This window comes from Fundulus heteroclitus, chromosome 10 (assembly GCF_011125445.2).
Source record: "Fundulus heteroclitus isolate FHET01 chromosome 10, MU-UCD_Fhet_4.1, whole genome shotgun sequence".
Classification (NCBI taxonomy): domain Eukaryota; kingdom Metazoa; phylum Chordata; class Actinopteri; order Cyprinodontiformes; family Fundulidae; genus Fundulus; species Fundulus heteroclitus.
Window position 1 is genome coordinate 19,885,194 of NC_046370.1, and position 26,601 is coordinate 19,911,794.

At 37.1% G+C, this 26,601-nt stretch overlaps 3 protein-coding genes across 6 annotated transcripts in view; all 3 read left to right on the top strand.

The window, feature by feature from the left end:
* Positions 1–1,711: 1,711 nt before the first annotated feature.
* On the top strand, positions 1,712–25,772 carry LOC105939458 (gastrula zinc finger protein XlCGF57.1-like). The gene is made up of 3 exons (XM_036142270.1): positions 1,712–2,294; positions 2,390–2,576; positions 23,851–25,772. Exons 2-3 carry the CDS (start codon positions 2,471–2,473, stop codon positions 25,476–25,478), a joined length of 1,734 nt encoding a protein of 577 aa, XP_035998163.1. The 5' UTR covers positions 1,712–2,294; positions 2,390–2,470; the 3' UTR covers positions 25,479–25,772.
* On the top strand, positions 9,745–14,625 carry LOC105939457 (gastrula zinc finger protein XlCGF57.1-like). Of its 4 annotated transcripts, none has more exons than XM_021308156.2 (4): positions 9,745–10,001; positions 10,276–10,331; positions 10,436–10,666; positions 12,894–14,625. In XM_021308156.2, exons 3-4 carry the CDS (start codon positions 10,498–10,500, stop codon positions 14,231–14,233), a joined length of 1,509 nt encoding a protein of 502 aa, XP_021163831.2. In that variant the 5' UTR covers positions 9,745–10,001; positions 10,276–10,331; positions 10,436–10,497; the 3' UTR covers positions 14,234–14,625. The 4 variants fall into 4 exon arrangements, with proteins under 4 accessions (XP_021163831.2, XP_035998177.1, XP_035998175.1 ...); XM_036142284.1 differs by lacking the exon at positions 9,745–10,001 and having other exon boundaries at positions 10,182–10,331; positions 12,894–13,834; positions 13,919–14,625; XM_036142282.1 differs by lacking the exon at positions 9,745–10,001 and having other exon boundaries at positions 10,182–10,331.
* The window catches only part of LOC110366528 (gastrula zinc finger protein XlCGF57.1-like), a 103,751-nt gene continuing 98,473 nt past the window's right edge, over positions 21,324–26,601 (top strand). Inside the window, exon 1 of the mRNA XM_036142250.1 lies at positions 21,324–21,965. The gene's annotated coding sequence lies outside the window, so the exon portion shown is untranslated. The remainder of the gene's footprint in view (positions 21,966–26,601) is intronic.

Consider the following 26,601-nt stretch of genomic DNA (forward strand, 5'->3'; position numbering starts at 1 on the left):
AAGAGTGTTGTAACTAGCACAGAAAGATAATTATTTTTAAAGAGCATGGATGTGGACACCGCGACCCCATGAGGGATAAAGCAGATCAGAAAATGGATAGATGTGGACATTTCCTCTATTGATGTTCATTTGGTAAATGGTTTGTACAATACTTTAACTAGTCTGACGACCCCAAAGCACTTCATACTGCAGTACATTACGCCACCGGGCCCTCTGACCACCACCAGAAGACAATGCGGGTGTTGCCCAAGGACAACAGAGCAGGGGATCCAACCGGCAACCCACCAAGACGAACTCCCTAACCTCTGCGTCACTGTCAACCCGACATTTGACAACATATTTTCACCTGTTTCTACACAGGGAACAGAACCTCAAAATTTAATAAAGAAAAATAAATGTTTGTTTTAAGCTGAAATATTGAACACATAAATATGTAATTTAGTTATCTCTGAACTTTAAAGAAAATGTACCCGTTACTAAGGAGGCAGAGTAACAGATCCTGAGTACCCCATTGTCCAATAAGTTCAGCTAAGAAGAAGCATATTTGACCTACATTAATAAGTCATCCCATAATATCCTTTCAATTGATGAAGCTGTACGGACCTCAAAAGCGTGCTGCCTTGGTTTATTGTCTTGCCTGGTCAATTTTGGGCCACAGAGCCTGTCTGGACTGCCAATCCTAACATGTCAATTGTTCTGCATATCAGTTCCCTTCTTTGCAGACAGGCAAAATAAAGATATAAAATATGACAGTTCAAAATGGAAATAGAAAGATATATTTGTAGCAGATTATCTAATAATTTATTGAATAAGTGACTTATTTTTATTACTTTGTTGCATTTAATGACGCACAAATGTACATGTTTAGCTACATTTAGGCACTTTATTGTGTCATTTATTTAGTTCTGTATGTATTATTAATTATGGCAGGATTGGTCCTCCATATTTTTCTTTCAGAATTTGCTACATTTGGAGACTTTTAAGCATCAATTATTATCAGTTATCAAATTGCAGGATTAGATTGATAGAATTTAATTTTTTTTCTTGGTGACCTTTGACATTCACATTGATTTCCTCTGCTATAATGCTGCTGCAGATTCTGTATCAATCACAGGGTTTTAACCTTAAACATGTGTCAGTAATCACTTGTTAAATCATGCAATCTATTGTTAGCTTATAAAACAAAACAAACCAAAAACAACGAAACAACACAAAGGGTTTGAATAAGACAAGGTTTTGGATACAGGTTTCATGAATTTATATCCTCGATTACATTTCATTTTGAAAGGCACTACAATTATTTTGTTCAAGCTTTTAACTTGTTCATGCCTTAACAGGGCCATAGTTATAGGAAATCCAACAACTAAAGTAAAACAGATGCATGTTTTCGTCCTCCTTTAGTTTTAAAACAAGTCTGTAACAAGTAAGTAATTTTAATTTCGCATGATAACATATTTAGGGCAGGCTATGTAACCCTGAAGATGTTCAAGTCGTCCATTGTTCAGATATCAGGAGCGCCGTCTGGTTCCAACGCAGCAGGGGGAGCTGTAGCAACTATAAGAAACTTATATTTGGAAGATTAGTCATTTGTAACCTTTATTAAATCTTTGGAAATCTTGTAAATATGTCAGATGTTTTTCTTTAAGTACGACAGAACTCTGCTGTTTGCAAGTTCAGTTAACTTTTCTTATTTTGAAAACCCTCTTGAAGGCATTTCCGCTCCAAAAAGTACTTCCGGTGTATCTGCCTCTTTTCTTTCGGTGCTCCTCTAAACGCGATTTCTGTGGCCAAACTCTCGAAAAACGTCTTCAACTGTTTTTCTAAGCATCACAATTGTCATTGCAATTTTTCCCATTCCAATGAAATCGGTCCTCTGTGGGATTCAAACCGGGGAACTTGCAGCCTTCCCTTCGCTTCAAACACTAGTTCGCTCCTGCTTTGCATAAAACAGGTCTGTCATCGAGTTCCCAGACTGAAATCGACAGTCCGTCTGAATATGCCACTTTCATAACCCTTTTTGCTGCACTGAAAGTAATTTGCAGTCAGTAATCTGGACTATTAACCTCCGTGGAGCTAAAGCTGCTAGCAACAGAGACTTAATCAGTGCTGTTTTGTTTACGTTGAAGCTTTAAAAGTTCATGATTTAGAGCTACAAGACGAGTCCAGACTGCGAGTTGATCAGACTGTGCGGGACAGACTCCATCCTCTGTGGACACCTCCTCTAACCTTGTTGTCCAGCTGAGGACCGAGAGACTGGGGACAGTTCCAGAGAGGACACAGAGCTGCTGACCAAGGTATCAGACTCTCTGCTCTGCAGCATCACTTCAGCTCTGCTGATGTTTAAATTTTCTGCTCTCGGATGTTGATTTGTGTCTGATTCCGGTTTCAGGCAGCAGAAAATGCAGCCTATGACTGAAAACTTTATCTAATACTGAAGGTCGCAAACAAGAGATTGTGAAAAGGTGGACAGATGATGAAGGTTGAAGCAGACGACCTTGGAGGACTCAGTTTGGTGTCCCTCATACCGGCAGCATCCTCATCAGAACTGGAGCAGAAACAAGACAACAAAGATCTCAGTAAGTGACACACATTTGTTAATGCAGAATCAGTAAAATAAACTCTGGTTGGTGGTTAGTAAAGATCTGCTATAGTGGGGCAAGTATCAAAGTGATAAATATATGTATAAATATTCCAATAATCATTGCAGCAGTCCATCAAAGTACGCTCTGGACAAGTCATCAGTCCATCAAAAGCCTGCACACATAATCCAGGAGCAGAAGCTTTTATCTAGTCTGGTTGCAAAACAGGGGTGAAGCTTATATCTGTTTTTTTCAGTTAAAAAGCAGGGAGCTGGAAACATTAAACAAACCACTGAGAAACGCATAACAGCCAAGCATAAAAACCTAAAGCTGGGCATATACTGTACTATTATTTTATTTATTTTTTTGCCCTATTTGGGCCGATTCTTCAGTCGTGCAAAGGTGTTTTTAGATCTGGCCGGGTTTCAGCTGCATCCTTGCGTTGTGTAGTATACAGGGGGTAACGAGGGAGTTTCGTCAGCAGAGCTACGAGAGTCTATGAGCTGATTTCCTCCAACCTCTCGCCAGGCCCGTATTAAGACAATGTGGTGCCCCTGGAGCACTATACCTCAAAGCCCCCCCCCCCTTACCCGTGCTGTCCTCCGGTCAAAAACATCAGACATAATCAAGGGGATTTCTGTAATGGATTAATTTTCTGTAGCGTTAAAAAAGACGATACATTTGCACGTACTTGTGGACCAGCTCAACTATGACAGATTGGGGAGGGGGAGTGATAGATCATGTAGCCTAATCTTGATATATTTATCATTTATTATTATTGTGACATCAGTGTTCACAAAACGAATAATGCATGGTCTTTCAACAATTTCAAGTAAATAATATAACAATTTATGAAAAATATATTTTTAAAGCATGGGTCATGTGGTGCCCCTGGGCACTGGCTCACTGGCCCTTATGGATAATCCGGCCCTGCTCGCGCACTGCACATGTGCAAACAAGGGAATTTTTCTTCTTCTTCTTCTTCTCAGACGAAAACATAGGTGTGGAGAGAAGCATGGCGGCGGTACGTGTGACATGGAGTCAAACCACGGATGAGCAACACTTGGAATTGCCAAGGCAGCATGTTTCGTTTTAGTGAGCCTCACATTTAACAGTGACCATTGACAGTTCTGTCAATGGTCACTGTTAAATATTTTCTTCTTCTACTGTTTACGTCTGGCTTCCGGATAGATGAGTCCTACAAGCGGCATCTCTCTACGGTGCTGAGTCGGACGTGTAGTTTTTAGACGTACAGTGTGAGCAGTCAGGTCGCATCAGAGCGTCGGGCCGTACAGTTCAGGAACAGATATCGTGAGCAGTGAACTTTTAAACCCTCCGCGGTTTCGTCGTACAGTTTGAGCTGCATCTGAGCCCGGCTTAACTGGGCTTTTCTGAAATTACGTTACATTTAACCAGAGAAATCTTGAGTTTCCCAGATGTTTGGACAAGCAGAGTACAAACAATTTAGGGTTCATACTCCCCTCAGCACTGTTTCACAAGCACAACACAGCAGCTGCTGCCTCGTCATATAAACATGGTTTTTAAAGTACTGCTTTTTTTGCACTAAAATTATTCTCAGAATTTGATTCACACACAGCTTCAGTCACTTATTCAACTTGTGCCTCTGATATGTCTTTTTGGTGCAGTTTGTTTTATGTTGTATTGATTCAGGCAATTTGTTAAAATGAATAAATCATTTTATAAATGTCATTTTTCCATTCCATTCCAGACACATTTAATCTCTGGTTTCAATGCCTTTTTTGTCTTGGCAAAACCTCTCCTACAGCCTGGGTCCCAAATGTGTGAACAAATATGCAAATAAGATGATGGCACAAAAGATGTTCCTTGGGAAACTAAGAAATCTGTTTGTCATTTTACTCTTTTAGGATTTTTGATGATAAATTAAAAGCAATAAACAAAATGTATTTATGTCAGGCCCTTAAGACTTGACACTGTCTAGATTAAGCACCTTCCTTTTAACTTCAAACATCTTCAATTTTATTTTAGATGTTTATCCACAATGTAATGTTTTCTGTTTGCACTGGTTTTGATTTATTCTGTGGCAAAGAAAAAAAACTAGCTGCTTGGCGATGTGGAATATTTATTTTTAGCTTCCTTATATGGTGTTCAATTAACACTTTCTCTTTTTAAGGTAAAATATAAATATGATACTCAATCATAACTGTAACTATTAATATTTAATGTTTTTAATTTTATTTTGGATTTAAGCAAAGGGATTAATTAATCATTAAAATTGTTTACAAGCACAGTAATTCATGTTTCAATGTCTCCAGTCCATCATGTTTTAGTGATAAAAGAAGAAGTTCCCCATGACTGTAGCCCCAATGTGGACCAGCTGGACCCAGAACCCCCCCACATAAAAGTGGAAGTAAAGGAACTGCTGATATGTCAGGAGGAAGAGCAGCTTATTGTGAAGAGCAAGGATGAAGAGAAACCTCAGTTATCAGAGCTTCATCACCTCAAAACTGAAAACAACAGAGAGACTGAAGCCTCAACCAGCAACTCAACTGAACAGATGGAAACTGATGGACAGGACTGTGGTGGAGCGGAACCTGACAGGAACCCAAATTCAGTATGTTTTTATCATCAAACCAATAGGATTGTTAAAAAAAGAGGTAAAAACTATGAAACAGGTTCACTGTGTTCCAAAGTTACATCTCTGATTGGAGTAAAAGCTGAAGAGAAACCATTTGGTTCCAATGTTTGTGACAAAAACTTTAAACATAAGAATTCTGTCAAATTACACATGATGGTTCATACTGGAAAGATGAAACATATCTGTGATCTTTGTGGTAAAACATTTCGAGGAAAGAGTTACCTTCAGACACATATGAGAGTCCACACTGGAGAGAAACCGTTTGCTTGTGATGTTTGCAGTAAAAGGTTTCACGTAAAGGAAAACCTTAAAAATCACATGAAACTCCATTCAGTAGAGAATCCTTTTTCCTGTGATATTTGTGGCACAGGATTTAAGACAAAGAAAAGGCTTAAGAAGCACATGTGGAGGCACAATGGAGAGAAACCATTTGTTTGTGGTATTTGTAGTAAAAGGTTTTTACACAAACACAGTCTAAAAATTCATTTGCATGTTCATACGGGAGAGAAACCGTTTATTTGTGGCGTTTGCAGTCAAGGATTTTCACAAAATGGAGATCTAAAGCGTCACATGCGTGTTCACACAGGGGAGAAACCGTTTATTTGTAGTGTTTGCAATAAGGGATTTTCTGTAAAAGAGAGTCTAAAGCGTCACATGCGTGTTCACATGGACAAGAAAGCATTTATATGTAGTGTTTGCAGTCAAGTATTTTCACAAAAAGAGAGCCTGAAAACTCACATAAGCGTTCACACAGGCAAGAAACCGTTTATTTGTAGTGTTTGCAATCGAGGTTTTTCACGAAAAGGGGATCTAAAGTGTCATATGCGAGTGCACTCGGTTGAGAAACTGTTAACTTGTAATGTTTGCAGTCAAACATTTTCACGAAAAGGGGACCTAAAGTGTCACATTCAAGTGCATACAGGTGAGAAGCCATTTATTTGTAGTGTTTGTAGTCAAGGATTTTCACGTAAAGGGGACCTAAAGTGTCACATGCGTGTTCACACTGGTGAGAAACCATTTATTTGTAGTGTTTGCAGTCAAGGATTTGCACGAAAAGGGAATCTAAAGCATCACATGCGTGTTCACACGGGTGAGAAACCGTTTATTTGTAGTGTTTGCAGTCAAGGATTTTCACGAAAAGGGATTCTAAAGAGTCACGTGCGCATTCATACAGGAGAGAAACCGTTTATTTGTAGTGTTTGCAGTCAAGGATTTTCACGAAATGGGGCTCTAAAGAGTCACATGCGCGTGCACACGGGTGAGAAACCATTTATTTGTGATATTTGCAGTAAAAGATTTTCACTTAAACAGAATCTAAAGCGTCACTTGCTTTTGCACAAAGGGGATAAACCATTTAATTGTCATGTTTGTGGTAAAGGATTGTCCAACTCTGGAAGACTGAAAACACACATGGCTCTTCACGCAGCACAATTTAGCTGTAGTGAGTGTGGAAAATGTTTTGTAAAGGCAATATCATTGGAACGACACGCTAGTCTTCACTCTGAGAAGCGGCCATTTGGTTGCGATGTCTGTAAAAGTAGATTTAAACACAAGTGTAATCTTGAACGTCACATGAAAATCCATTCAGAGAAAGATATAAATGGTCATGAGGGCTGCGAATCATGATTATTATGACAGTAGACCAAGGATAAGTGATATGACAAAAAAAACATGTCATTTTTTTTTATTGTGAATTATTTTTATTACTAGTTTTTGATTAATCCATGGGTCTGGTGTTTGTGCATGAAACTGGCACTAATCCGCTGGAAATTTGGAATAACTGACACGTTTGGGCTAAAGTCACCTGGTGAGGTGTGAGCATGTCCCCAGGGTGGCCTATTGGCAGTCAAACTCCTTTAGCAATGCGAGGTCCCTTGCCGGCACTAAGGAGTTATAAGGAATCCCGCAATACTTTGGGTGAAATGACTTATCAGCACAGCCCACCTCATGGAAATGTATGAACATTTCCATAGAACAAAAGTTTTAAATCTAAGGAAACAATAAAATTGCCAGTTGTGATGATATTTGATTTATATGTACATATGGTTACCTTGAAAATGTAACTCTGTTGTTTATGTAATACCATATTTTTCGGACTATAGCCTACACCGGATTATAAGGTGCATTAAATATTCTTCCAAAGTATGTAATATCACTCCGCCCCTCCGTGTACACATCTCTCTCCTGAAAGGGAGAGCTATCCTTCTCTGTTAAGGGGACAGAGTAGTTAGACTACACCGCTGTGTTTCTTACATAAAGACAAAATAAATGTAACTTTTATACTCCACTGAGCGGAGCGATTTGTTGCTAACCAAAGGCGTACTTACACATTTTAACAGGTTTTTGAGCGCATTGAACCACATAAAAGCAGTCATTAAGCACAACGGTAATCATATATAAGGCGCACCAGATAAGACGCACAATAAATTTTTGAGAAGATATAAGATGCACTTTATAGTTCGAAAAATACGGTACACATCTTCTATTTTGCATGTAATGTGTAATATACACCATTTTCTGTTAAAATCAAAACCTATTCATAAAATTGGAAAAAAAAAGAATAATAAAACAAAATTATTGCCAGCATGTCAACTCTGTTTAAGAAGACAATAAAAAGCAATTGGACCGGTTACTGTTGGAACTAGAAAGTCTGTATAAGTGTACACACCTTTAAATGTTTTTGGTTTGTATAATGTATAATGTATAATTGTATAATCTATTTGCTGCATTTGTCTAAATTTGCGTGTTTTGCAGTTCTTTTTCAGAAGGCTATAATCGTGGATTTGACTCATCAACCTTGTGCGTTTCCATCATGTAATATTGCATATGAGTAAAAGGCTATATCTGAAAATGTCGAATTATAGCTCCTACTTCCTGTTTATTGATCTTTCATGAGCCCAACAGTAAGAATACTATTGTGTGTTGGAAAGGAGCTGCGCTGTTCTGATTTTGGACAGTCGAAAATGATACTATAATTTTGCTGTAGACACAAAGGCGGAGATGGCCAAAGGCCTATGATCCACATGGATTACCATCAAGTCATGTAATATGTGACAAGGTAAATGATGCTACTTACAAGTGTGCACGCTGACTTCTCTCTGGACATTTTTTATTAAATTCCTGTGGGCTGTTCTTATACATCATGTGACGCAAAGGATTGTGGGATTCCTTAAAACTCCTTAGCACTGGTAAGGGCACTCTTTCCTACCTCTTCTCTACTCACTGCACTATTCGGACAGCACTTATAATGGCAACTACTGACACAGTTCTGCTTTGGCTAAAGAGTTCTCTCCCAATAGACGTTTCTTCTTCAGCAAAGGCTGTCTGAGATCAGCACAGCAATTTGAAGCTCCTTTCCTCCTCAAGTTAGAGTTCTTACTGTTGACCTCATGAAAGGTCAAGGAACAAGTCCATATTTACATATTTAATTTCTATTTGTGTTCATTTATTGTCTGTCTATCTATCTATCTATCTATCTATCTATCTATCTATCTGTCTGTCTGTCTGTCTGTCTGTCTGTCTGTCTGTCTGTCTGTCTGTCTGTCTGTCTGTCTGTCTGTCTGTCTGTCTGTCTGTCTGTCTGTCTGTCTGTCTGTCTGTCTGTCTGTCTGTCTGTCTGTCTGTCTGTCTGTCTGTCTGTCTGTCTGTCTGTCTGTCTGTCTGTCTGTCTGTCTGTCTGTCTGTCTATCTATCTATCTATCTATCTATCTATCTATCTATCTATCTATCTATCTATCTATCTATCTATCTATCTATCTATCTATCTATCTATCTATCTATCTATCTATCTATCTATCTATCTATCAAAAACCTTCATTAATAGGTTTCAAAAACGAACTCAAAATCTTCAATTCATCATAGCCGACAAATAGTAGTGACGTGTCACAATTTCTGGTGCTTTGACTTGTCAAAATACTAAAGTTAACATGATGCAAGGAATTGTCTCGTTGCTGAAATGGGTCTGTCTCTGTTAATTGTTGATTTTAAAACCTACATATGTTATATGTATTTATACTTTTGGAGATTGGTTTTGTTTACTTCCATTGGTTTTATTATAAATGCCTGTTAATTTATTTTCCTTTGCCTTGCACAAGTTAAGCTGATCTCCTGTATATAACTGTTATTTTCTCTTTTTTGTAAGAATGCAAAGTGGAGATTCCTACTTGAACATGTAATTAATGTTCTGATCAATAAAGTTAATTATAATTTTTATAATTTTTTTCATGTTTTATTTTTAAAACTTGTATGTAACAATCAATGTTATTTGACATCAAAATGTGGACGTAGTGCTGAAGTTGTTTATTAAGTTGTCTGCGGTTTTCCTTCAGGTATCAGGAGTGCCGTCTGGCTCCGAAGCAGCAGGGGGAGCAGTAGTAGTACGACATTTATATTTGGATGTTTAATTTATTGTGTTTATTGAAATTTTGGTAATAAGTCACATGTTTATTTAAATACGGCACAGCGTGTTTGATTACTACGGCTTCTGTAGTTTACGTTAAAATTACCTAAAAAACAAAAAACAAAAAAAAAAAAACGACTGCGTTTCCGCTCCAAAGTTGATGCACTTCCGGTGCATCTGCACTGCAGACAGACGCTTGAAGACGTTTCAAAAATATTTTTTTTCATTACATTAATTATCTTTTATTTTCGTTGCAATTTTTCATATTCCATTGAAATCGGTCCTCTGCATTTAACCCATCCCTTTCTCAGGCGGTGTAGGGGACTTAAACCGGGGAACTTGCAGCCTACCCTGGACACAAACTCCTCCATTTACCCGCTAGAACGTTCCTGCTCGCATTAAACAGGTCTGTAATTCAGACTTCAGTTGACAGTATATGTGAGGAAGTTTCTTTGTAAGTCTATATTGAACCTCCGATTATTTCTAGACCCTCTTTGCTGCAATAAATACATAAATAAATGTAATTCGTTTTCATAGTCTCGACGAATGGCCTCCATGGAGCTAAAGCATTGAACATTGAATGGTTTAGAGCTACAAGACGATTCCAGACTCCGAGTTGATCAGACTGTGCGGGACAGACTCCATCCTCTGTGGACACCTCCTCTAACCTTGTTGTCCAGCTGAGGACCGAGAGACTGGGGACAGTTCCAGAGAGGACACAGAGCTGCTGACCAAGGTATCAGACTCTCTGCTCTGCAGCATCGCTTCAGCTCTGCAATGATTTACATTTTCTGGTATTACATTTTATCTCATCAGATGCTGATTTGTGTCTGATTCCAGTTTCAGGCAGCAGAAAATCATAAAATACAGGTTATATGACTGTAACCTTGATCTACTAGAACATGAGAAGGCAGCAAACAAAGATTGTGAAAAGGAGAACCCCAGGTTTACAGAGGATGTCTGAGATGATGAAGGTTGAAGCAGAGGACCCTGGGAGCCTCAGTTTGGTGTCTCCCATGCCTGCAGCATCCTCATCAGAACTGGAGCAAAAACAAGAGGACAAGGATCTCAGTAAGTGACACACATTTGTTTGTGTAGAATCGATAAAATAAAGTTGGTTAGTAAAGATCTGTAGTTGGGGACATATCAGAATTGTAAATGTAAGGACAAATATCCCAGCAATCATTGCAGCAGTCCATCAAAAGCCTGCCTACATAATCAACAGCAAAGGAAACTTCAATTTTAAAACAATGGTGATGCTTAAATCTGGTTATTATGTTTAAAAGAAAGACGCTAAAACCTAAACCAGATCACAAAGAAACACATAACAGCCCAGCATAAGAATAACTAATAAGTGATGTCACATAGATAGATAGCTGTCACTCCTCTCGAGTCGAAAGGAGTGACAGCTTGAGTTTTTTTCTCTTTTTTGAAAAAATAACAAACAATGTACAAAACAAATCAAGGAAGTACATTTGATGAAACTAGTTCTTACAATCAGAGATAATATAGTGAGCAATTGTACATAAAGAGTGACAAAAAAAGCAGAAAAAGTGAAATGTGCTTTGGTGTCTTAAAATATTTAACAAGTAAGCAAATGAGTAGCATTTCTTCCATTTGCATGTATGAATAAAGTGTTGACTCAAAATGATCACAAGATTAATGACATTAGAAATATCCATCCAGGTTGTCTATGAAATCAACAACGTCCTTAGATGTGAAGGAAGGTATATCAGTGATTTTGAGTGAGATTCAACTATGAGACCAGAAAACACCAAGATATTGACAGCTATAAAACAGGTGAACTGCTGTTTCTTTTTCCAAGGAACAAAAGATACATGGATCAGTGTCCAACTTAAATCTTCTGTGTAGGAAATCTCCCACAGGGTTTATATACATAAACAGGGTTTATATACTACATATCATTTTGAAGTGGGTTTCGTTTATTTTTGGTGGAATTGCATATTTCACATAGAAAGAAAAATACTTCTTTTTGAATGTGTTTTCTAGGTCTTGTCTAACATTATTGTCTAACAATTAAAATTGCAAAAAAAAAAAAAAGAATATTTTTTAAGGCTAGAGTGACAAACTTGTTATTACATTTTCTGTCTTGTAATGGAATATTTTCAATCGTCAATGAGAGCAAGCGTGTGTTGATAGATGAAAACTGCATAGTGTTTTGTACAAGTTTAAGCAAAGATGTAGGAATTGCGTTACAGACCTTGATATAATCATTACATGAAATCTTTACCTTGTACCTCTTTATGAAGTCATCATAAGAATGCAACACTCCATCTGTATGCAACAAATCATAAATAAAACATATGCCGTTTCCATAGTAATCAGGTGTAAACAAAGATTTCTTGTTAACTGTTATGACCCTGTTGTTCCACAGGACTGAGTTTGAGGAGAAAAATTGTGGTTGAAAAGCAACTTCCCAAAATCTAATGCTAATGCTTATAAAAAGCTTATAAAAAGCTTATAAAAATGTGATAAATTTAAAGATATCTTGGAAATTTCAAAATCACATTTGAGCAAAAAAAATTCTAACCCTCCAACCTTATTAAATATTTTATTTGGAATATGGTACCATATAAATTGAGACTGGGAAATACACTCTTTTAGCCACTTGACTCTAAAAGCTGCTATAATAGACTCAAACTCGAAAGCGTTTAACCCTCCATTTTCATAATCTTTTACTAGTTGTGATAAGCGTATGTAGTGAGTTTTATTTCACCTGGGAAAATTAAATGTCATAGAATTGGACAACTTTATCGACTCTTTGAAAGTAAAAATTTAATGACAAGTATAAATTAGTCTTGATAAGCCCTCTGTTTTGGACCGCTATATACGGCCTAATATTGATATATCACATATCATACATAAGTCGAGGGGCCTGGCCCCAAAAAGCTTGAGAACCCCACTTGTCTAGATTATGAACCTTTTTATATGAAACTATGTATTTTTTAACTTCAATAAACTACAGCTTTATTTTAGATATTTATCCACATTGTAATGTTTTCTATTTGCATTGGTATTGATTTATTCTGTGGCAAAGAAAAATAAACCACTTTCCCATGTGGAATATTTATTTTTAGCTTTTTGATATGGTGGTCAATTACCACTTTCTCATTTTTTTAATAAAATGGCATATGATTAAGATTCTCAATCATAATTAACTATCAGTAGTTAATGTTTCCAGATTTATTTTAGATTTGAGCTAAGATAATTTAATCACCAATTTGTTTTCAAATAGTAAGTATTTTTTTATGTCTCCATCATGTTTTGGTGATAAAAGAAGAGGTTCTTCATGACTGGAGCTCCAGTTTGGACCAGCAGGACCCAGAATCCCCCCACATAAAATTGGAAGAAGAGGAACAGTGGATTAGTCTGGAGGAAGAACAGCTTACTGTGAAAATGAAGCATGAAAAGAAACCCCAGTTATCAGAGCTTCATCACCTCAAAACTGAAGACAACAGAAAAACTGAAGCTCCAACCAGCAGCTCAACTGAACATATGGAAACAGAGCCTGATGGAGAGTACTGTGGAGGACCAGAACCGGATACGAATTTAGATCCAGTTTGTGTTTCTTATCAAACCAAGATGATTGTTCCAAAAAGAGGTAAAATATCTAAACTGTGCTCCAGAGGTAAAACAGCTAAACTGTGCTCCAAAGTTACATCTCAGAATAGAGTAGAAGCTGAAGAGAAACCATTTGGTTGCACTGTTTGTGACAAAAGGTTTAAGCATAAGGATCCTGTCAGATTACACATGATAGTTCACACTGGAAATGTGAAACATAGCTGTGATCTTTGTGGTAAAACATTTAGAGTAAAGAGTTACCTTCAGACACATATGAGAGTCCACACTGGAGAGAAACCATTTGCCTGTGATGTTTGCTTTAAAAGATTTTATGCAACAAGAACCCTTAAAAATCACATGAAACTCCATTCAGTAGAGAATCCTTTTTCCTGTGAACTTTGTGGTGCAGGATTTAAGATAAAGACTAGACTCGAACAGCACATATGGAAGCACAATGGAGAGAGACCATTTGTTTGTGGTATTTGTACTAAAAGGTTTTTACACAAACATAGTCTAAAAATTCATTTGCATGTTCACACGGGGGAGAAACCATATATTTGCAGTGTTTGCAGTCAAGGATTTTCACGCAATGGGGATCTAAAGAGTCACATGCGTATTCACACAGGGGAGAAACCGTTTATTTGTAGTGTTTGCAGTCAAGGATTTTCACGAAAAGGGGATTTAAAGCGTCATATTCATTTCCACACAGGGGAGAAACCGTTTATTTGTAGTGTATGCAGTAAAGGATTTTCAATAAAAGAAAGTCTAAAGCGTCACGTGCGTGTTCACACAGGCGAGAAACCATTTATTTGTAGTGTTTGTAGTAAAGGATTTACACAAAGAGAAAGCCTGAAAGCTCACATAAGCGTTCACACGGGCAAGAAACCATTTATTTGTAGCATTTGCAGAAAAGGGTTTTCACGAAAAGGGGATCTAAAATGTCACATGCGTGTTCACAGGGGTGAGAAATCATTTATTTGTAGCGTTTGCGGTCAAGGATTTTCACGAAAAGCGGCTCTAAAAAGTCACATGCACAGTCATACGTGTGAGAAATAATTTGTTTGTGACGTTTGATTTCAACTAAAACAGTCTAAAGCATCACATATATTGTCAATCAGGGAAAAAATATTTTATTGTCATGTTTGTATTAAAGGAGAACACACATGGCTCTTCACACGGCACAAACTAGCTGTAGTGAGTGTGGAAAATGTTTTGTAAAGGCAATATCATTGGAAGGATACTTGAGTCTTCACACTGAAGAGAGGCCGTTTAGTTGTGATGTCTAAAAACAGATTTAAACACAACTGTAATCTTGAACGTCACATGAAAATCCTTTCAAGAGAATGTCTCCTGTAAAGTATTGTCACATCATGGAGTTCTTCAGAAACATAAATGGTCATGAGGGCTGCAACTAATGATTATTATGACAGTAGACCAGGGTTAGATGATAGGAAAAAAAAACATGTCAATTCTTTGTACTATCAATGTATAGTGCATGATTTTCTTTCAGCTTTGAATTAAGGGGTATCTTCTTATCCATTGGTTGTCCGATATGGAAATCATTGAGATGTACTCACCAAACACCAATGTCTGTGCACCTTCCTTGCTAGTTTCCTCTTACTGCGCATGTGCACTCCAAGAGGCAAAAACCTCTTACAAGTTTGAGGAGAAAAGGAAGGCCTCGAAAGAAAAGAAATAAGACCAGTGTGTAATTGGAAGATTCTTTCATGGGGAAAAAAGCAAAAGAGCAGGTTGGATGCTCTAGCACATGCAGTTATTCAAAAAGTGACTTGGGCATTTCTTTCCTACATTTCTGAAAAAGTCATCCATTACGCCTTTAATCAGTTTACACAACTAGGCCAGGTTATGGCAAGTAGGGCTGAAAAATGTTGGATAATAATCTAATAGCTTTTTACCTTAAATATTGTGATTTAATGCAATTATTTTTTTCAATGTATTCCTTTCATGTATTTTTCAACAAATCCAAGCAATAAATGAAAGTAGGTCTTTGGGTTTGCCTCGTTAATATTCGTTAAAATCATTTGTCGATTCATGAAACCTGATATGTAATTTTAACCTGATATAAATTTTTTCTTATTGCTCCTTAAAGGAGCAATAAGAAAAATTGCATTATTTTAAATATAATAAAAAATAGTTTTGTTAAGATTTGATTGTATGCTTTTAGATGGACTATGGTATGATGTCGCACACCATCTCTCTGTGTTGTTCTCAAGTCTCTTGTGTTGTGCCATTACGCATGCAAGTTATTTAGTGTTTAGTAAATAATTCTCAGTCTGTTAGGTATTGTCTGGTGAATATCAGCCCAAACAGCTGATATTAGGACAATAGTTGAAAGGGTGATTCGAGCACTGGCATTCTTTTAACAGCAAACCCTACACACATATAGAATAAAGGAGTGACAACATCTTCAAGTTCAAGAATTTATTAACAGAAATAAAATTAACATCCAGAGAACACCACTATAGAATGCTGTTTATCTGAATTAACCCTATATTTCAATCAACAAATCCTCTCTACTAGGCTAGTGAAACTTAATTAAAACTACTAAGCAAAATTAAGATAAAAGAAGCTAAGGAACTATGTACACACAAAAGAAACAAAAGACAAAATAAAATAGTTGATCGTCATCAGAATGATTCAGTGAATCCTGGTTCACGGCAGATCTAAGTTAAAGAACCAAAGTTAATCAAAGCCACAGAGTCTCCATTACATAGCTTTGCCAAAATAAGGCTGTTGGGTTATTACCCAAAAAGAGAAAAGGCACATGTTAAATAACCTGGGTTGAGTATATGAAGCACAAAATCATCCAGTTCAGATCATAAATCAGTGCAATCGTATCATTCCTTTCGTTTTGGCCATCATTGCTATTTCTGTGCCATAAAGCTTAATTTTGTTTTAGTTTGGATGCCAAACAGATTTCCGCTAAAACCACGGAAAGTTGCCTGAATCAGAGTAATGTTTGTTTACAATATTTCATGAATATTGTCAGGACTCCTGCAACAAAACAATGTCCTTATAGATTAGTTTAACATCTAATACAGGCAGGGTATTGACTCATTTGCTGATTTTTCTTGTGGATTTTACAATTTTGCAGGGGATAAGCGAGCTTCTGAGGGAAAAACTTTAATTTTAGTTGTTTAAGGTAGTTTTGGTTTCTTTGTTTCTTTATGCGAAGTTTCCTTATTTTGTGAGATCAAATTATCTTAACTAATTTAGAATAACATTTGGTATGTGTTTCAACCCATTCACAATGAAAATCCTGAGTTAAACAAAACATTATTTAAGAAAATAACATTTTAAAGAATGATTTGCTCAGTAAAATCAGTAACCTACAGGACACTTTATTTTATTAATGCGATTATTCCTCTAGGAAGCTAGGGGTCACTGTAGCGATGGGTCACTAAATGGGTTAATCCTAAAGTTATACAAAACACCATTAAATCAACATTAATGTTCCATATAAATGTGGTAATAATGTGCATAGCACTATCGAACTATGGCAGAGCGAAACTAAAACAAACCTTATGTTTAAAATGTACCGTAACTGCGTGGTAGCACGAATGATCCCGGGAAGCTAATAGCATTATGCTAACGGACATTTGGCGCTAATTTTAAAAGGCCTTAAGCTCTATTTTGGTCGTAGTGAGCACAAACATTAATATCCCATCAATCTATAAACCCTTATGGAAATAGAGTTTGTTATAACTGTAAACGCACTCATACTACATTAGCATAGCATGGTTTCAAAATAGCTAGCGGGAGCTATGCCTGTTTGCTCAGTCAAGCTTTAAAAACACTGTGAAAACCCATTAAGTAAACCATTCTAAACTTTCCCTGTTTATTTCTTTGCCAAACCTCTCCAGTTGTCTCTGGTTGTGGCGACGGGCATCCGGTTGTCAGTGAATTATTCAAGGAAAGCTGGTTGTCTGATCAATTATAGGTGGCTATGCGGCACGACACGTGGCTGTTAGGAGGCGGCTCTGGTCCTTCATGCGGGTCTCAGGCCTCTGAAAGGGGATTGCAGCTTGGGGTTTCTGCTCTCCTCTTGGATAGTGGCTCGGCTCCCAGGTCAGCTTTCTTTTTTCCTGGACAACTAAGACAGACCACAACTGATTTGATTTGATGTTAGCTTCACAGAAAGCAGACTTTATTTAGCGTTGTCGACCCTACAGATGCTTGTGAGTCTTTGAGCCCAATGCGGCCCCCATCGGTGGCTGGTCCCCCCAAGCGTGGACTCTCTCCTCAAGCGTTCACAGGCAAAAACGAAGATAAGTCTGGTGTAGCTTGGCTTCGTAGCAACGGCACCCTGCTGAGGGGGCAGTTCCTTGGTGCGTGTAAAAGTCTGATTTTTCTTCATGGCTTGATTGCACAACAGTAATAACAAACATTTTTAGTATTTAAATATCTATGTCTTCTCATTTGGATTCTTTCATGGTGAAAAACTAAGTTGTAAGAGGTATATCATAGCAGCGCATTATTTGTCGTTCGTTAGCTACGTTTACATGGACAAAAGTAACTGGAATAAAGGGTCGATCGGAATAAAAATGTGTCATGTAAACAAGCCAATCAGAATATTATGATCAGATTAAGCTCAATCGTATTTCAAGCTTGTGTTGACAATGAGGGTACATTACATAAAGCTTTTCAACACAATCGCCTTTAAGGCCATCTGGGGGTCAAATGTAGGATGAGTAGCTTGAATCTACAAGTACAAATGTCCAGCTTCATGATGATCCCCACACTACTGAGCTGAATTGACATCTGCTAATGAACAACCATGTAGCAATTCTGTCAGACATATTTGTTGTGGTGAAACATTTTGAGTTGTTTTATTTGTAATTCATTTTAATAAATAAACTTGACTGAACATCTTCCATGGTTTCGTCTTAGGTGTTTGAGACTTTTTCAATTCAAGCAGGTTTTATAGCAACCTAGTGGTCTATTACACCTCAGCAGAACCACAGGCTGATCACCTCCATGCCAAGCCGCAGTAAGAAGGCTACTCAAGTATTGAGTAACTAATCATAACATCTAACAATTTAATATTTAAAAATAATGTAATCGGACAGGCAAAAAAGTATGTTGAAATTCTGGTAGTTTAAAGACAAAAGATACACTAAAGACAAAAGAAACACTTTTTAAAAATTTTTTTCCAACATGAAACTTGAAAGCAATGTATTTACAGTATGTTAGAACACTGCAAAGTATTTCCAACGACAATTACTGTTTTCTGTACGTTCATTTGACCTCCAGATGAGTCAATGAGCTCACCAGATAGAAAATAACATTAAATAACAAAGCTTGAGTACAAATAAGAAGTTTCACTTTAACATAAACTCTAGATTTTTGTCTCTCTGGTGCATATTTGATTAAAACTATCCATCCATTTTCCGTCAAGCTTGTCCTTTGTCGGGTCGCGAGGGTTGCTGGTGCCTATCTCTGGCATTCAATGGGCGAAAGGCAGGGTACACCCTGGACGTGCAGGGCAACACAGAGACAGACAGGACCAACACCTTTCACGCACACACTCACACCTAAGGAGAATTTAGAGAGGCCAATTAACCTAACAGTCATGTACAGGGAGAACATGCAAACTCCATGCAGAAAGACCCAGCGTCAGACTCGAATCCAGGACCTTCTTGCTGAAAAGCAACAGCGCTACCCACTGCACAGCCTATGATTAAAACTAGTATGTTCCTTATTCATGGTAATCAGAGTAATCAGACATTTTACTCAAGTAAAAGTAGCAATACTTGAGTAATAATATTACTCAAGTATTGGAAGCTCAGTAATAATATTAATAATAATATTACTTCAGTAATAATATTACTCAAGTAAAAGTAAAAAGTACAGTGCAGTAATACTACCCCTAAAAGTAAATTTTGCTCAAAGAGTTACTCAAGTACATGTAACTCTCTCTCTGTATATGTATGTATATATATGTATATATATGCACTCTCTATCTCTATCGCTCTCTATTAATATCTGTCTCTCTGTGTCTATATTCTTATATTCTATATCCTATCTTCTCATTTCTATATCTCTATATATGATATTGTTCAAGAACCCCATCAATTTTCCTGTCACAAAAAAGGCAATGAACAGCCTTCGGCTTGACATCAGTAAGGGACATTTAAAAATAAAGATTGGTCTTGGTTTTGTTGACTTTGTCTTTGTTGTTTAACATTTGTTTTGTATAAGTCAAAGAAAATCTTACGTATACTAGAAGGACTAAGGTTATCAATTCTACAGAAAGGGTGAATTATTTGCTTGTCCTCTCAGTAAGGCACACATGTCTCTGTAATATACAGCAAATGTGTCTCATAACTCACAGGAGTTATGATAAGAGGAATAAACAGTAAAAAGTTTGCTAGATTAATTTGTTCCCATGTTTTGAGAGGGGAACAGGATACTTCAGACAGCTGAAACATTAGGTTCTCCATTGATGATTCAAAAAACGTCTTTTCTATTAAAGATCACAAATTAGCCCCTAGAAATTTCACTAATCCAGTATTGTATCATGTTTTACCTGAATAAGCTACGCATCTTCACCAAGCTAATTTTCATGTCCAGCAGACTGAGCTTCCATCCTTTCATATTAATAATACAAAATTATAAATACAAATCTGTGTTTGATGACTGAGATATCAGACAATCTGACCTGTCCTATCACAATCATCCTCCTTAAAATGCTACCTAGAGCATGGATGAATCACTCACAGTGAAACACAATCTCCTTCAAGAGACTTCCCACTTCTTTCTCACATCTTCAAGACAAAAACAGGAATTTGGGATTGTATACACTTAAAAGATGTGAAAAAAATTTGAGACTTTTTCAATTCAAGCAGCTTTTATAGCAACCTAGTGGTCTATTACACCTCAGCAGAACCACAGGCTGATCACCTCCATGCCAAGCCGCAGTAAGAAGGCTACTCAAGTATTGAGTAACTAATCATAACATCTAACAATTTAATATTTAAAAATAATGTAATCGGACAGACAAAACTGTAAAGTATGTTGAAATTCTGGTAGTTTAAAGACAAAAGATACACTAACGACAAAAGAAACACTTTTTAAAATATTTTTTTCCAACATGAAACTTGAAAGCAATGTATTTACAGTATAGAACACTGCAAAGTATTTCCAACGTCAATATCTACTGTTTTCTGTACGTTCATTTGACCTCCAGATGAGTCAATGAGCTCACCAGATAGAAAATAACATTAAATAACAAAGTAATAATATTACTCAAGTAAAAGTAAAAAGTACAGTGCAGCAATACTACTCCTAAAAGTAAATTTTGCTCAAAGAGTTACTCAAGTACGTCTTTTCTATTAAAGATCACAAATTAGCCCCTAGAAATTTCACTAATCCAGTATTGTATCATGTTTTACCTGAATAAGCTACGCATCTTCACCAAGCTAATTTTCATGTCCAGCAGACTGAGCTTCCATCCTTTCATATTAATAATACAAAATTATAAATACAAATCTGTGTTTGATGACTGAGATATCAGACAATCTGACCTGTCCTATCACAATCATCCTCCTTAAAATGCTACCTAGAGCATGGATGAATCACTCACAGTGAAACACAATCTCCTTCAAGAGACTTCCCACTTCTTTCTCACATCTTCAAGACAAAAACAGGAATTTGGGATTGTATACACTTAAAAGATGTGAAAAAAATCTTGTTTTCTTAGGTATGTATGCATATATATATATATATATATATATATATATATATATATATATATAGAGAGAGAGAGAGAGAGAGAGAGAGAGAGAGAGAGAGAGAGAGAGAGAGAGAGAGAGAGAGAGAGAGAGAGAGAGAGATCAGCTCTATTTTGATGCATTCTGTTGATAATGCATGAAAGCTTCTGAAATTGTGAGTCAGCTTTGAAAACTATTCCTGTCAGATGTTTTGCTATTTATGAGACATCAGAGGTATCATGTTTTTGATACAATACTATGTTCATCTATGTTCATCTAACCTGAGAAAAGTTATCCACAGAGACTTGATGTCAACAATCCTTCGATTTGAACCAAAATATCCCGCAGTGTGCAAAGGCATCTTCTATTATTTTGCTATAGCCAAGTAGGACAAGTGACCACTTCAAAATGGCGGCCCCAATTCCTGCGCCTCGGTAGCAAATGCGTGGTTTAGCCTTCATGTCTATGGTTTCTGCTCCAAAACATATGTACATCCGATGTTTCACTTCCGTTTCTTGCGGAGCTCCTCTAAACGCGGTGTCTGTAGCCAGACGTCTCCCTAAACGTCTTAAAAGTATTTTTAGCATCATAATAATTATCTTTGTCATTCCAGTTCGTTTCAAAGAAAGCCGTCCTCTGCATTTAATCTTACTCACGTTGTCTGTGAGATTCAAACCGGAGAACTTGCAACCTTCCCTGGAAGCAAGCGTCCCCCTGCACCAGTTCACTCCTTTTTTACTTTAGACGGGTCTGTAAGTGATCTGTCAGACCTCAGTCGACAGTGTGCGTGAAGGTGTCACTTTTATAAGTCTGGTTTGAACCTCTGATTATTTCGAAACCAGTTTTGCTGCAAATAATGTAATTAGCCTTCATCAGTAATCTGGACTATAGCCTCCGTGGAGCTAAAGCTGCTAACAATAGAGACTTTTTACGTATTGATCAGCCTGTGTGAGGAAGACTCCATCCTCTGTGGACACCTCCTCTAACCTTGCTGTCCAGCTGAGGACCGAGAGACTGGGAACAGTTCCAGAGAGGACACAGAGCTGCTGACCGAGGTACCAGACTCTCTGCTCTGCAGCGTCGCTTCTGCTCTGCTGCTGTTTACATGCCCTGTTAGCTCTTAGATGTTGATTTGTGTCTGATTTCAGTTTCAGGCAGCAGAAAAGTAGGAGATACAGGTTATATGACTGTAAACTCGATCTACTAGAGCATGTGAAGGTTGCAAACACAGATTGTGGAAAGGAGAATCCCAAGAGAGGATACAGAGGATGTCTGAGATTATGAAGGTTGAAGCAGAGGAGCCTGGAGGACTCACTTCGGTGTCCTCCATACCCGCAGCATCCGCATCAGAACTGGAACAGAAACGAGACGACAAAGATCTCAGTAAGTGACACACATTTGTTTGTGTAGAATTGATAAAATAAACTCTGGCTGCTTGCTGTCTGACCGGACACCACATGCTGTACGAGCAAACGTATTTTATCTACGACCCCCCCCAAAAAACAAAACATAAACAAAAACAAAACAAAAAAAACTGCAAAAAGCATTTTAGGACGTTGATGGTTGCAGAGAGCTGCATGGGGGTGAATGCTACGCGTACTGCGTCCTGGGGATTGGAGAGCGGCCTTTCAGCACCCGAGAAGGTGGTGTAGCAAGTCAGATTATAGCATAATGCAATCCTTGGAGTCTAAAGCAGTATATTGGCCAATCATCATCATCGGCCAGCAATTATTTAATCCCTGATGCTGCGTTTCCTTCTAACCATGGCAATACGTCCACCGCGCAGCATTATGCACAGGTGTGTTTGACCGTTTACAGCAATTAAAGCAATCGCCTCACACCTTGTCACAATAACATGTTAATCTCCAGCACATGTCACTCTGATGATCATTGTCACATTTTCGTTGAAAGATTCAAGCAACGTATCAGTATATTGGGGTGTAATGTCTTTAAGTGACGGCTTAATTTATTTGGTTTCAAGCTGACCGCTATTAACATTTTTAGACACCCTAATTTCCTCGTTTCCCACTATAGTCACAGTGAAGCCAAGCGCTTTGTCATATTTCCTAGTCCTAGGTTTTAGGGGACTGTCGTTTGTCTCATTATCTCGTTTTCTCCCCGCCTTTCTTTTAATCCCTGTTAAATATTTTTTTCATGGTGTCGCTTCATCGTTTGTTCACCCTAAAAAAAACTACACTAACACCATAGAGAGAATATTCCCTGCGTGCACTCTGTCGATGAGAGCGCCACACTGCCACCTACTATAGTCGATGTGCAAATTTTACTGTAGTAAGGCAGGGAAAAAAAACATGTTCCCTGGGGTCACATAGCACCTTTAACAAAAAGTCCAGTCCAGTTTATATCCTCCTATTTGAAATTTCATTTTTCATTTACAAAAATTGCAAGGTAAGAGAACTTTAAATGCATAATGACTTCAACCTTGTGAATAGTTACTCTTTAGCCATTCAGAAAATTGTTTACATGTAAAATATGGAGTTAGGATATAGAAGAACTAAATTGAATTATCCTAGAAACACAATTTATTCAGGGACGTAAGACTTGACATTGTCAAGATTAAACACATTCTTATGTGAAACAAAAATATATTTATCTTCAGTCAACTACAACTCTATTTTATATATTTATCCACACTGTAATGTTTTCTGTTTGCACTGGTATTGATTTAGTCTGTGGCAAAGAATATTTTTTCTTGCTGCTTGGCTAAGTGGAATATTTCTTTTCAGCGTTCTTATATGGTGATTAACATTTTAAAGTATATAAAGCAAAATCTAAATTAGATTCTCAATCCTAACTGTCATTATGAATATTTATGTCATATAGTTTTATGTTTTAAGCAAACGTATGCAAACCTTTTTGTATCTAAATTGTTTAATCATTGAAATTGTTTATATGCAGTCATTAATGTTTTAATGCCTCCAGTCCATCAGGTTTTGGTGATAAAAGAAGAGGTTCCCCATGAATGGAGACCCAGTTTAGACCAGCATGACCCAGAACTCCCCCACATAAAGGTGGAAGAAGAGGCACAGTGGATTAGTCAAGAGGAAGAGCAGTTTACTGTGAAGATTGAGGATGAAGAGAATCCTCGGTTATCACAGCTTCATCACCTCAAAACTGAAGACAACAGAGAGACAGACGCTCGAACCAGCAGCTCAACTGAACGAATGAAAACTGAACCTGATGGTGAGGACTATGTAGGACCAGAATCAGACAGGAACACAGATCCAATTTGTTTTTCTCATCAAACCAAGATGATTGTTCCAAGAAGTAGTAAAACATCTAAACTGTGTTCCAAAGTTACATCTCAAATTGGAGTAAAATCTGAAGAGAAACCATTTGGTTGCACTGTTTGTGACAAAAGATTTAAACGTAAGTATTCCCTTGAATTACACATGATGGTTCACACTGGAAAAGTGAAACATAGCTGTGATCTTTGTGGTAAAGCATTTAGACAAAAGGGTTACCTTCGGACACATATGAGAGTCCACACTGGAGAGAAACCATTTGCCTGTGATGTTTGCTGTAAAAGGTTTCATGCAAAGACAAATCTTAAAATTCACATGAAACTCCATTCAGTAGAGAACCCTTTTCCCTGTGATATTTGTGGCACAGGATTTAAGACAAAGGAAAGGCTTAAGAAGCACATGTGGAAGCACAATGGAGAGAAACCATTTTTTTGTGGTATTTGTAGTAAAAGGTTTTTACACAAAAATAGTTTAAAAAGTCATATGCAATTTCACACAGGAGAAAAACCATTTATTTGTTCCATTTGTAGCAAAGGTTTTTCACGACTACAAAGTTTAAAGATTCACATGCATGTTCACACAAGAGAGAAACCGTTTGTTTGTAGTGTTTGTAGTAAAGGATTTTCACAAAAAGAGAGCCTGAAAACTCACATGCGCATTCACACTGGTGAAAAACCATTTATTTGTAGTGTTTGCAGTCAAGCATTTTCAAAAAATGGGGACCTAAAACGTCACATGTGTGTTCACACAGGTGAGAAACCGTTTATTTGTAGTGTTTGCAGTAAAGGATTTAAACTAAAAGAGAGCCTGAAATCTCACATCCGTGTTCACACCGGCGAGAAACCATTTATCTGTAGTGTTTGCACTAAAGGATTTTCACAAAAACAGAGCCTGAAAACTCACATGCGCATTCACACGGGCGAGAAACCATTTATTTGTAGTGTTTGCGGTCAAGGATTTTCACGTAAATGGGATCTAAAGAGTCACATACGCATTCACACAGGTGAGAAACCGTTTATTTGTAGTGTTTGTAGTCAAGGTTTTTCATTAAAAGAGAGTCTAAAGCGTCACATGCGTGTTCACACGGGTGAGAAACCATTTATTTGTAGTGTTTGCAGTAAAGGATTTTCACAAAAAGAGATTCTGAAAACCCACATGCGTGTTCACACAGGTGAGAAACCATTTACCTGTAGTGTTTGTGGTAAAGGATTTTCTCATTCTGGAGGTCTAAAAACACACATGTCTACTCACAATACACAAATTAGCTGTAGTAAGTACAGGGTTTCCCCCACCGTATCTAAATAGCTAACGTGCTAGCTGTTATTAGCTTGACCAATACCTCCATGCGCGTGGACGTACTGTGTCAATTCCATCAAGTTCACCCACATGACGCAATGTTCTGCAAATGAAGCTCAAAATTAACAGATTAACTTCAGCATTAAAGTTATTTATATTACTGGTAGTCGTTGTAATATTTCCATGAATCCATCACACTCTCATCAACATGGTCACAATGTCTTCTGTTTGAAATCATATCTGTCAGGGAAAACTACACCCTGAACACAGTTCAACCAGAAACCAGACTGTTTATTTTCTTTTTTTTTTTTTTTTTTTTTTGGCAGTAATCAGCCCCACCACCACAAAGTTACCTTTTTCTTAAATTTTACCTTGTAGCATTGTTTTTAAAATGTTAGCGTTCCTAGGAATGTTTTTTTATGTATTGATGTGATATAAATGACAAGAATTAAATTGATATGTTGGAAAACAATAACATATTTTTTTTATAAATATCTACATCTTACAATTTGTATTCTTTCATGGTAAAAACTTAGAGTTGTTAGAAATATATCAAAGTAGAGCATTACTTGCTAATGAATATGATGATTCTTTCATATATCTGGTCAACACTGTGGTGCTTCTAGACGTATTAATTGTGGTGGAAAATTGAAGTTGTCTTATTTGTAAAATAAATAATTTTGATGAATAAACTTCATTGAACATCTGCCATGGATTTCTCAGCCAAAAAAAAAACGCCTTTGTTTAAAAAATATTAGCTTTTAGTTTCAGAATTTTTTTAAGGATCTGTTTTTTGTTGAAAAGAGGAAAAAAATTAGAGTTTATATGTAAATAAAATGTAAAAAAAAAAAAAAGAATATGAAGGGCTACTATGACTGAAAACTGATCAAATACAGGGGGATTTAAAGCTCTAGCATGTAACTCATGTATAAATTTACTTTTTGCATGTTTGTTAAATCTGTCATGATGTCCTGACTGTAAAATATGACACAGTATGTGGGAAAATAAAGCTCCTCTGGCTCCTGCCAGTGGTTCTACTGCTGTTTGCAGAAATATGCCACTCTCAGACAGAAACGACCAATCAGAGCCAAGATGAATGTCTGGCTCTGATTGATTGTTAGCAGTTTCAATC

What these genes read in the sequence shown, in the direction of transcription:
- LOC105939458 (XM_036142270.1), top strand. Translation starts at nt 2,471, where the DNA reads ATGATGAAGGTTGAAGCAGACGACCTTGGAGGACTCAGTTTGGTGTCC. An exon ending in ACAAGACAACAAAGATCTCA is followed by an intron (nt 2,577 to 23,850) that starts GTAAGTGACACA and finishes TAATGCCTCCAG; the next exon opens with TCCATCAGGTTTTGGTGATA.
- LOC105939457 (XM_021308156.2), top strand. Translation starts at nt 10,498, where the DNA reads ATGAGAAGGCAGCAAACAAAGATTGTGAAAAGGAGAACCCCAGGTTTA. An exon ending in ACAAGAGGACAAGGATCTCA is followed by an intron (nt 10,667 to 12,893) that starts GTAAGTGACACA and finishes TGGTGATAAAAG; the next exon opens with AAGAGGTTCTTCATGACTGG.